This window comes from Gekko japonicus, unplaced genomic scaffold, assembly GCF_001447785.1.
Source record: "Gekko japonicus isolate JY-2015 unplaced genomic scaffold, Gekko_japonicus_V1.1 scaffold947, whole genome shotgun sequence".
NCBI classification, from domain to species: domain Eukaryota; kingdom Metazoa; phylum Chordata; class Lepidosauria; order Squamata; family Gekkonidae; genus Gekko; species Gekko japonicus.
Genome location: NW_015159742.1, coordinates 437170 through 449462, shown reverse-complemented (window position 1 = coordinate 449462; position 12293 = coordinate 437170). Strand labels below are relative to the sequence as shown.

Here is a 12293-nt window from a genome sequence, read left to right as displayed (position 1 = left end):
AAACCAATCGGGGGGAAAAAAACTCCCAAGAAGTAATCAAGCTGTAACTGTTTTTTTACCTTTTTTATTTAAAAACAAAAATTGCTCAAAATGAGACCAGTCAGAGCTCTATAGAGGGGAAGGTGTACGGGGTTGAGAGAGAGAAACAGGCCTGGCTGTAGCATGGAAGGTACAAAACTATAGAAACTTCTCAATTAAAAAAAAACCTGTACAAATAGTCCTAGGTACATAAATAAAACAAGCAGGTAAAATTAGTGGAGACATGAAGTGAGGTGAGGGTTCAAGAACTCCCACCAAATCTGTAGCAAATGGAAGCACGGAAGGGAAAATGGTCCATGAGAGTTCTAGTAGTTTCAAAATGGAGTTTGGCGTTTCTTGAGTCAGAAACCGAGCCAGAGGTAAGCTGGTGCTCCATCCCCAGGGTTCACAAAAGACCTGTGTACAAGACTCCATGGCAAGGGTGTAATTTCAAAGGAAGTTAGCTGAAAGGCTGCTATGTATTTTAAAACACATTGGACATAACCTGCTGTAGACACAAACCAGCATGAGACAGATATTGCTTAGGGTGGGTGAGTATTGCTTTTAATGGCAATTTGCTACAGGGCAAGGCATTGGTGCAGCCATCAAAACTACCAACAAAAAGGGTACATTATTCCAGAGCAAAGAGGCAACCAAATGGTGATGTTGTCAAGTAGGCTGGACCACCGTTGTGTTGGCCGCAACTCAACTCTGGCCTCTCCTGCTAGGGAAGGGGAAGACATGCAGGAAGAATATCAAGTGCTGCCTTCACAAGTGACCATGTACATATTCCGGTACCTTATAAATGTTCAAAACTCTGTTCTTTCAATATTTTATGGCCACTGAAATGCCAGATCGTAATCACGTGAACTGTTTCAACTCCTCCATTGGCAAAGTGAAGCTTTTGGAAGACAAAACATTGATTCTGTCCCTTCTCTCCCCCACCCCCCAATGAAACGGCGCTCTCTGAGTTTGTTGGTATCCTCCGTGGAACAGCAAGACCCGCTGGCACTCAGAAGAAGACTGGAACTGGAGACTTGCATGCCCTATTGGAATGGAACTGGAGTATGATCTGATTGCTAGCCGGCCTGTTCAGGATAGCCTATGACCTATGTTGCTGTATTACACACTGGTTTTCCAGCTGAGGAACAGGTGTTTGGCAGAAGCATCATTTCGCTTTTGACAGAAACGTCATTCCAAGGAGTGCCACACTACAGTCTTTCATTTGGGAGAGTGTGGCTTAGAGCAGTCACCCTAATTCATACCGATGGCCCATTTGGCTGCCTGTTTGCCGTTACCAGCCAGATCTAAGTGCTTGAGGAAGTTTTAACAGCACCATGGTACTAAACATAATTTACAGACCAGTCTACTTGTAACCTTTGGTTATTTTTCAAAAACAGATTATGACACTAGGTAAAAACTGCACTCCTATCATCTCTGCAAATATCGTGTCACTAGCTATTGTTAGGCTGTTGCCTTCACATTGACACCCAGAGACTGAAAATTAGAAACTAATGTCTATGAGCTAAGTCGCTCGGGGCCGATGATGCCCCTCCTAACCTCCTGTGAATTCCATAGTTGGCTAAAGCTTTTAAGAGGGTGTGGAGTCTTAAAGCAATTGTGGTGGCCTGCTCAAAGGCTAGTTCCCTTTACTAGTTCTTGATGGTTCAAGCATTCCCAGGATGGGTCATGATGATAAGCCACTGTCTTGCTTTGGCAAGTCTGGTTTTAAAAAGGCTGTGGCCCAGTGGCCTGAAATGATCGCCAGTGCCATTCCTTGACCTCCCTTCCAGTTGGAAATCTTTTGTCATATTTTCCAGTGTAAGCAATGCAGCCACAAAGGCTTTGAAGTGCAAGGGATGAACAAAAAAGGAAGCAGTTTTATTATCAATTCTTGCCATGGTCAGGGTCCCAAGTGGTGGCCATAAAACTATGCCCCTCACACCTCGGACAAACCATTTCCATTCTATCAAAATCAACAAACTCAGCATAATTCATTTTACAAAGGTGGGGGAAGCACAAGGTGGTGCATTAACAAACTTCCCAATAACTAGCAGCAACACAGCGTTTGTTTTTGTTTTTTTGTCAAAACAAACATTCCCCTTCTTTCTTCCCACTTAAGCAAAGCACAGGAGCCCAGAAAAATTACATAGGATGGGGGTGGAGGGAGATTGTCCCTTGGAGAAGGTGCAGTTTGCCGGTTCAGGATATGCCAATGAACTGCAAGTACATGTGAGGTAGATGTGGAGCTAACTGATGTAAAACTGGAACTGGTGAGCATAATGATGAAGGGACGTTCTGAACCGGGGTGTTTGTTTTTAATAGCACCACCAACTTCCAAGAAGGACAGGTTTTGATGCAAGCATGGGGGTGGTAGATGGAGTTTCCGGGTAATGGAGCTTGGTTGTCTTAAAAAATACCAGCATTTAAAAGGGACTAGAGATTTGAGGCTTAACCACAGTCTGCCGGGTCTTAAGAGGCAACTGGCTGCTTCCTCCTCCAGTGTGGTGGCAGGCTGGATGGGGGCAAAGCGTGATGCAGGAGAGGCAAGATGGGTTGGTTTCTTGCAGAGGGAAACTGGGGCAGAGAGCACAGGGCCGGCCGTGTGGGTGTGAGTTTGGACAGGGCTGGGGAAGGGAAGCTGACAGGAAAAGGCCTTTACTGGATGGGAAGTTTTAAAGTGCAGGGAACAGTTCCCCCACTGGCAGAATGGGACAGGGGAAATCAAGGCACAAGATTAAAAATCTAGCAGCTCAAGAGATCTGCACTCCTACACCCCAGTTCCTTGCATTCAGTCCCCATGCCGAGGTACTCTGGCTTCCGAAGCATGGTTTCAGCTTGCTGCCAGCCGCTCACTGTTGACATCCAGAATGCAGTAAAGAGCCGCATGACTTCCCTGTCCTGTGCCAGCGCAGCTAAAAGCTCTGGGGAACGGTTCTGGGACTAGGGCTCAGGTTAAGAGCCAAGAGTAATGATGAAGCCTAGTGCCTTCCTGCCCGCTGCTCTTTGAGCTGTTTCAAGCTGGTCCCTGCAGCCAAGTGAGGGTACAGATAAGGTTGGTGGGAACCCAGCCCTTGCCCAACTGCTCTGCTTCCTTCCAGACATGGAAGAATGGGGTGGAAGTGAAATCACCACATGGGACCAGTTTGGCTTTAGTATGGCTGGGGGGTGGGAGAGGAAAGCTAGGAAGAGCATTAGGGGAAAGGGGGTAGGCATGAGAACAGGGCTTAGGACCACAAGGAAGCTTGCAGTGATGAAGTATATGGCCTATATCTATGCCCACTGCACATACTCTTGCTCATGCCTGCATGCACGCACACCCTAGCGTCCATCCTTACACACATCCATTCCTCCCCCCCGGTCCATTGTCACAACTTCATCTTCACTTCCTGCCCCTACGTGGCTTTCCTTCTGTCTCTACACCCTCTCCGTCCTGTTCTTCCCTTAGCCACTGCCCCATCTGTCCTTGCTTCCTGTCTGTTCTCTCCCATCATATTGGTCCTTACTAGGCAACTGTATGTGGCACCTTAGACCCTCTGCCTGCTCACGGAGACCATGATCCTTTTCTGCATCTTTGGCCAATGGGAAAGGGGGAAAATGCCAACTGGATGCAAGGGCATCAGAATGGAAGCCAAGGTCAAGCTTGTTCCCCACTCCTCCAGCCATGTGCCGAGATCACCCTCTGGACCCCCAAGGACAGGATCTGATGCAGACACCACCAATGGGACATGCTGGGGGTGGGGGGTAAGGGATGTAGCATCATGCACTTTTGCCCAGACTCCTATCTTCTGCCAAGTGATACCCCCACCAGGAACGTGTGTGTGGTGGGGTGCTTTTGCTAGTGCATGCACACACCGGCTAGATGCTAAAACAGATGGAACAAGTCTGCAGAGAAACAAATTGCAAAGAGACCAATATGTCAGAGGGTTTCTGTGCGTGCATGCACACTCAGGATAACTCATACGCTCCACATCCAAACTTGCTGCACTGTCCCAGGAAATGGGAGGGAAGCTTTGGTCTGCTCACATGGTATGTATTCACAGGGTATCCTGCATAAGAGTGGATGTGGGATTCTGAATAGGTGATAGCAATGGGGTTACAAGTGTGTTGCTGCATTGCAGGATGTCATGTTCTGCACAGCTGAAATTTGCACACCTGGGACAGTTCATTTAAATGGATATAACTATTCAGCATACTCATGTTCTGTGGCTTGGGACAAATGTCATCTACATGAAATGCCAGCTGTATAGCAGATCCATGTCTTTGAGGACACTGAGAAAAAGATGCAGAAAATAATGCAAGTTTCTCACATTAATTTCTGACATGCAACTCGAAGCTCTATTTTAGGATAAAGCTTGTATTTAATAACAGCTGAATTTCAGCAGTTGCTTTCTCATTGTAAGTATGCAGATTAGGTAGCCAGTAGATATCGACAGCAGCTTCCTGATCCAAGCACAGAAAGTGGAAATAAAATCTGGCCACCAAGCTAGTGTTTTTACAAAATGCTCTTCTCTGACTGAGAACATGGTTCTACGCAGAGCTTTTTTTGTAGAAAAAGTCCAGCAGGAACTCATTAGCATAATAGGCCACACCCAACAACAGAAACTCATTAGCATATTAGGCCACACCCCTGATAGCACAGCTCATTGGCATATTAGGCCACACACACCCATGTTACCAGAAGTGTGGTTATCCAGTCACACCCACCTTTTGCTTCTTATTCTGTTTACTTTGTTGTCAAAACCCTGTTTTTTTGTAACAGGAACTTATTTGCATGTTAGGCCACACACCCCTAATGTAGACAATCCTAATGAGTTTCTGCTGTTAGGTGTGGCCTATTATGCTAATGAGTTCCTACTGGGCGTGGCCAACTCAGGAGCCAGCTGGAACTCTGTTCCTGTGCGTTCCTGCCCAAAAATAGCCCTGGTGCTAAGAATGTCAGAATTGATAACGTGTAGGAGACAGAATTCACATTCCCTGCCCCTACCTTGCCCTCCTAAATAAGAAGACTAAAACTACCAATCCCAGCTGTGCAAGCAGAAATAGTGTTACAAAGGGTTATGGTTTGATCAGTAGAAAAGAAAAACTGTGATTTATCAGTCAGAGACCTGAAGCTCTGTTGGCCCAATCCCATTCTAGCCATAAGCCAACTAGTTGCACGTAGCAACGGGTGGCTTCTGAGGGGTACTGTGCATCTCCATGGGCATCAAATGACACATCCCATCAGTTCAGTGGGGCTGGTAAAGAGTACTGCAGTGTAATTACAGATTTGTGACTATCCCATTGCTCTGAATGGTGCAGTCCTCTAAATTTTATGGGACCAACCCCCAGGTAAAAGTCCAGAGTTATAACCCACTCCTGTTGGATTGCACCATGGGTTTATTGGTCTGCACTCTCTTTTTGAGCACTACAGAGATTGATTCAGGGTGTTGTCTTAATTGGATTACTCTAGGGAAATGGGATGTTTGCTCTATGCTTAGCAATGGTTAGTTTTCCTTAACCAGGATTAAGTAATATATACGAGTACCATGTGATGAAAGACTGCCTGTAATGTAGAAAGTAAAAGCATGGTTTGAAGCAAGTTTACATACCACAGTTTGCATTAACCATGACTGGGCACTGTAGTAAGTGAACTACAATTAAATCAATTTCCCCATCTCTCTGTTTCCAAGAAGACAAGCAGATCATGTTGACATGTGCTATATATGGTCTGTAGGGACCTACAGCCTAGTTCTCTATACAGTGGGAATCTTGATTAAGAACTCACATGCTTAGCGTTAATCATGAGTATGCATACATTGCCTGCTGCCACAAAAGGAGTATAACATAAAAAAGAGTCAGTTTTTTAAAAAATCACTGGATTAGATAAACATTTACCATTCTTAGGCACAAGCACCAAGTTTTAGGCACTAGATCTGGGGCTGAATAAACACATCCCTCCTGGGGAAGCAGTATTAAAGGTCTAGCATTTTCCAAGTTCTGCTAATTTAAGACCAGAAGCTTTTTCTAAAAGCGTGTGCAATTAAAATCATGAATACTGAAGAAAACCAGGAGACATATTCACCCTCAGTTTTGTTTTGTTTTTTAAACAATTCATATTTTCTAGAAAACTGTAATTTTCAAAGGGACTGTGGTATATTAAATCTAATTATTTCCAGCACCATCCTGGTTCCATTTGCTTGTGGGTGTCCCCCCTCCCCCCGGATTTGGGTTCTATTAGCCACTTATTTGCTATTGCCCAGCACCCTAACAGGTCGGTGATTCTGGACTCATGGACTTCTACAAGGACATTTTCTTGGACAAATCCCACTGAAAAGACAGGGACTGGCAGGAGAGGGCTCAGATGCTCTGGAGTAGCTCCCATTCATTTCAGTGGGATGCAAGAGAACTACTTGGCATATTGTGCCCCTTGGGCCATGATTCAAACAGCTGGATGGACATGCTCTGCTCTCCTAAAAGCAGCAACTCCCTGTTTGTGACACATTAAGGAACTTTGGGAGTAGATCCTCATGCAATGGCAAGGAATTGCTAGGTGACCCCCCCCCCCAAAAAAACCCCCAAAACCTCCAAGCAGCAAGCATTTGCACACACCTCGAGTACTCTTTGGATTACAGTCCATATCTGTATTAAAAAACTGCAGTTGCTGGCATCTTAGGGACGCAATGAAATCAGCAGAGGAAGAAAAATAACAGTGTGGGATGCAAACCCCTCAGAGGCTTTCCTTGTACTAACTGGAATGCAGCCATTCTCATGAATGATGACAAAGGGGAAGAGAGTGGCTCTCCCCGTGTCTTAGGAGCAATGCCCTTTTTGCTGGGCATTCAAATGGCCACGGGGTCAATTGGGATCCTATTTTAAAGACTCTTCTGCCCCTCTTCCACTCCCAAGTTATTACATCTGGAACCACAAAAGAAACTTCAACCCTTAGATTCACAATGGTTTCAAAACCACGTAGGCCCAAATGAAGGCACTTGAGTATAGCTCAGAAACGTGTGGGGAAACGATCAGGCTGAGTTGATTCAGGCAGCAAATGGATGTCAGGCATGGCTCCCAAGATACTAAAGAGTTCTCAATCAGTGCTGGGATCTGAGAAGTTAAGGGGGGGGGAGTCCAGGAACTCCTCAGACTTGTTCCCCTTCTGCCCCTGCCAACTAAGAGCTCCTGCAGCAGAAGGGCAACCGACAGCCAAGACTAGGGAGCAAAGGGGTGGGTGACGATTAACCCTTAATGTCCCAAAACCTCAAGCACTCTCGTTAGGAGATAAACCTGATCCTACTCACAGTCAGGACAGTACTAAAAACTCTTTTGAAAACGAAAAGGGGGAAAAAGGAAACCAAAGTGTCCTGAGAAATACACAAACCCAATTAAGCAGGAATCCCTTCTTCAAATACCACCCCCTATAACATGCACACACACTCACTCACGCTTGCTCTTCCTGGCTCACATGACACCCGTATGGCCTCTGCAGTTAGTCCTCCCTGATTGTCAGTGGCATAAGAGCTATTTTCTCATAGGTGTTTGGGCAGGGAAGGTGGGGTACCAAGAAAGGAGAGAGGGGAGAAGGCAAGGTCTGCCGTGATCACAAAGCAACTTTCAAAAACAAAGTGGAAGGGACAACTTCATGCCAGCCGGATTGGGGAGATTTTATGAAGGTGGAGAAGGTAAGACTTTTTAGCACCATTAGGTTGGGGAAAGTGACTGGGGTGGGGGAAAGGAGAAACAGGGAGGAAACATGCAGAGGTGTCTAAAGCACTTGGTACCTTCAAGAGGCTCTCCAGAGAAACGCGCTGTAGGAAGGGACGGATTATTGCACATAAGTCTCCTGCTATTGCGAATCTGGGGAGCCAGCAACCAAGGGCTGGGGGCGGGGGGACGTGCATAGTAACTAGGATCTCTGTTTGGGGTGGGGGAAGCACAGCCATCCCCTGCAAGGTGCTAGATGCTCCCTGGTTTTTTTGTTTTGTTTAAAGCAACCGGAACAGACCTCCCCCAGTCCCCGCCAGTCAGAAGTTTCATCGCCTGCCCCCCCCAAAAAAAACCGGGCTTGTCAAGAGAATAGATGCACTGTGCACCTGGGCTTGACAAGCATGCAGGAATTGGAGATGGGCATACGGCAGCACAGTCCGGACCGCAGGCAGCAGAAGGCACTGTGTGTGTGTGTATGTGTCCCAGGGGCGAAGCGCTGCAGCTGGCAACATGTCCATTCAATGTCCAAGAATCCAGAAGCAACGACACATCACTGGCAGCAGATTCCTCAATCAGTTTATTGTTCCCCTGATCCAGGGCGTGGGGAAGTGGCGAGGGGAAGATCCATGTGGAAGCAAAGAAGGATCTGCGCAGAAGCTCAAATCAGAGTCCAAAGCATCCAGCAAGAACCGGTCCCATTGGACAGGGTGGAGGGCAGAAATCGAGGTCTGGAGCAAACTCTGTTTCTCTCTCTCTCTCTCTCTCTCTTTTGGCTGGGGCAGAGTTTATGCCAAAAAATAAAAAGGTCTCAGTTCACCAGATGCCACCAGCCACATCCTCACCCTCCATCCTGACAGGTTTCATTTAAAACCCCTCTTGCTGCCATTCAAAGTTCAACTTTTTTTTTGTAGATTTCCTTTTTTGTTGATTTTTTTTTGTAGATTTCCTTTTTTGTTTTTTTGTAAATTTGTCTTTTTTAGAAAAAAAATTACCCTCTTGAAATAATAAAATAAATCCTTTCAAAACAAAATCCCTCCCCCCTCCCATCCCACCGAAGAAGAAGAAGAAGAAGTAAAAGTCTGCATTGATTTTTATCCTACTGCTGCAAGGTGGGGCTTTTCTCAGAGTGTTTTCTTACAAAACAACGAAAAATATTCAAACACTTTTGCATATCTGTCCTTTTAAAAAAAGACTTTTTAAACAACAAAAGGAAACAAAAACAAAACAAAAAAATTCAAAGGAGCAAACGTTTCCTCTCAGAGGCGCGGAGCAATCTTTCCAGGAGAGAGAGGAAAAATATATGTCTATATATATAGACATATATAGACATATATATTGTTCTTCTCTAGGGACTTTGTGGCATCCAAAGCGCTTGACTTTGCTGTTAAAGTAAACGCGGAAGCCACACACACGCGTACATGCCCCAAAATGGTTTCCTCATATTAAAATAGTCCTTAGTCCATCTGTACATTTCAGGGTGGGGAACATTATTTTTTCCATCCCCACTCTAACCTCCTTTGGTTCCTTGGTGTCAAAAGTCTATTGTGGTTATTTTCTTTTTTTAAAAAAAAACAACAAAAAAAAAACCAGCAACTTTTTTCTTTGCAGGAAAAAACAAAAAAACAAAAATGGTTCCATCTTCTAAATGCAGCACAAATAAAATAAAAAAACCAAAGTTGTCTCCCTTGAAGTGATTGCTCAGGGTTGAGCCACTCGATCATGCTAGAAGGATGAAAAACGGAAGCAATTACCGGGGCGGGTGGCGGGGCCAGGTTGGACCCAGATGTGGTCTGCGCTGACACAAGCAGAAGAGGATCTCTTGCAGGCGGGAGTCCCATCCGTCCTCCTTCCGCTGTGCCCACTGAGACCATCCCTGCAGGTCTCCGGCCCCAGCCCTTCTTTAAAGGAACAGACAGGATAGGCAGCATTAAACCACAATGAAAAGCAGATCTGAGCACAATCAAGACTCTGTCACAATTTTATTCCGCCCCTCCTCCAAGGAGCTCAGGTGAGGGGTGGGCATACATGGTCCTCTTCCCTATTCCATACAAGAACCCTGTGAGGTAGACTAGGGCTAAGAGAATGCATGACCAGCCCAAGGTCACTTGTGGAGCATTGTGGCTTGCCTGGGGACTGCAGCCTAGCTGGCCCCTGGCCCCAGCCTGACCCTCTCTCAACTACTGCCCCCTGCTGGCTCTCCCTGATTAGCCACTGCAGACTACTCCCACCCACCCACTCAGGCGGCAGCAGGCTGTGCCATGGGCTGAAGCAACCAGGGAGGGCGGGGTGGGTGGGTGAATAATCTCTATATATTCAGGCACAACTGACTGGGAAACTGGATCGAGTCTTTCTGCCCCCTTCTAGTGGAGCTGGGTACCTGGACAGAGGGCACTTCCACCTCTAAGAGTGCAGCACAGTGCGATCCAAAACTATTTGCACCTGTGTTCTCAGCATTTCGCTTAACTAGTTTTTAAAAATCCTATCCTTCCTCCCAGAAAGCTCACGTGCACAGCACTTCTCTCTCCCATAGCCCCATTTTACTGTCACAACAGCCCTGTAAGGTAGGCTATGCAGAGAAAGATAGTGCCTGGTCCACGATCACCAAATGAGAGGAATGGAGATGTGATCGTCTGACATCCTGACCGCTATACATCTTGTGGATTCAAGGGAGATACTGGCAGCCTTAATTTCCAAAAACTAGGATTGCCACACTCAGATCTGGATGGCAGCCTGGCTGCTGTTCCTTACAATGACAATTTCTGCAGGAAATGCTGGAGGAACAAGGAACGTGAAGACATAATATACAAATGCACATGCACCTATCTTTCACATGCCTCCTGAGAGAAACACCAGTATAATACCAGTGGCTCCTGCATTTCAGATCCAGTTTCCCAATCAACTACCTTGGTTCATACCAGAATATCCCATTACTCCAGCTTTCGGCTGAACAAGCCAGAGGAAAAGCAATAGCTCAAAATACAGCCTGATTTCCACAACAAATATTCCCCAGTATTGACTGCTTCTTTCCACTTTTTGGTGGTCACTTTTTTGAGGGTCACATGCCACACCGCATCAATCCTCCCCCCCACCCCCCGGCCTTACCTGTTGTTACTTGTTGTACTGATATGAGTAGGCAGCATGATCCGATGGGGACTCCACTGTCACGTGGCTCTGCTGGCCACTGTTCTCCTGTGACAAAATACCCAGCAAGGGGTCTGGGATTACAAAATGTCCTTCCCCAGAACTCCCAGTCCCGTTATGCTGGGCAAGGTTGAGTCGCCGAGACTCCTCAGTTTGATTTGAACTAAGTGGCTGTGTTGCTGCTCAGGGGGCCTTTCGAAGACCTGCCCTGCTTCCACGGAGGTGGAGTCGAGGACCCTGAGGCCAGGGGGCCAGGTGGATGCCATCCTCCTTATTAGGACGCTCAGCTGCTCAGGCCAGCAGCCCAACCAAGGCACGGCCGGGGGCATTTCTAGCAGGACAGGAATGGGGAAGATGCTGCAAGCTGATGAGTAGCAGCTGAGGAAGAACTGGCTGAGTTTCTTTCTCTTTCGCCCACAGGTCTCCCGGCCTGACGGCCATAGCCTCCTAGCGGTAGCAGGAAGATGTTTACAGAGGCAGATATCTGCTCTGCCTTTAGAAGCCTTTGTTCCCTCTTCTCCTGTTTTATCTATGGCTGTTGTATTTTTGTACTTTTATTACTGTATTTCAAGTTGCTCCGAGTCACCACTGGGAAGAAACATGGAGTGTAAATAAATAGGTAGAAGCGATCCCTTTCCCGTGGTGTCAACAGCCACCCAAGTCTGGCAGAGCCCTCCTCTTAGAAGGCCACTCCTCTGCCCACTCCCAAGCTCACAAAGAGGCAGAACCAGCTGCTGACACTGGGGCGGAGGAGCCCTTGGCGGCCAAGGCTGCTGGGCCCAATTCCAAAGAGACTTTTGCCCAAGCCTCTAGGAATGACAGAATCCATGGGCCCAAGCAATGTTGTTGACCTTCCAGGTGTTGCTAAGTTAAAAAGTGACCCCTGTTAAAAACCATTTACTAACCAGCACCCTATACGAACTCAAGCTGGTCCACCAGGGGTTCAGGTAGAAGATATCTTGTTCTAAAGCTAGAGGGCAGTGGTGAGGAGGGAACTTCATAAAAGCCCCAAAAAATCATGACATGCACTGTTTCCACATGGGATTTCCCCCCACATGGAATGTAGGAAACCCAACTATTAAATGGGAACATTCACGTGATGTTATGCTTATTCTGAGTGTAACTCGTGAGCTTTCCGGGGTTTCCCCCTTTAAAGTGAGTCAATAATAAACCTACTTTGAACAAGTTCAAAGGGGGGAAATGTGAGGTCTCCATGGGGCAATTCATGGCTTGGGTCTGCCTCCCCTTCAGCCCTTTAAAGGACTTTTCTCCACTTTCTCTGCTGAGTCATCCTGTAGCCATCTGGGGCCCAGAGCACCTTCGCATTTGCAGCTTTGCACAGGCGTGTGGCAGAGGAGCACCTACTTGCCCATCCCTACTTGGCTTTGAGCACACAAGCACGGAAAGCATACCAGCGCAAGACCCCTGCATAAGCCGCAGATCCCTCT

At 46.8% G+C, this 12293-nt stretch overlaps 1 protein-coding gene across 1 annotated transcript in view; it reads right to left on the bottom strand.

Annotated features, from left to right (window-relative positions):
* Positions 1-9352: 9352 nt before the first annotated feature.
* The window catches only part of RBMS2 (RNA binding motif, single stranded interacting protein 2), a 65323-nt gene continuing 62382 nt past the window's right edge, over positions 9353-12293 (bottom strand). The window contains exons 10-11 of the mRNA XM_015429636.1: positions 10807-10893; positions 9353-9602 (exon numbers count right to left, since the gene is read on the bottom strand). Coding sequence (XP_015285122.1) covers positions 10813-10893 — 81 coding nt within the window. The 3' untranslated portion in view covers positions 9353-9602; positions 10807-10812. The remainder of the gene's footprint in view (positions 9603-10806; positions 10894-12293) is intronic.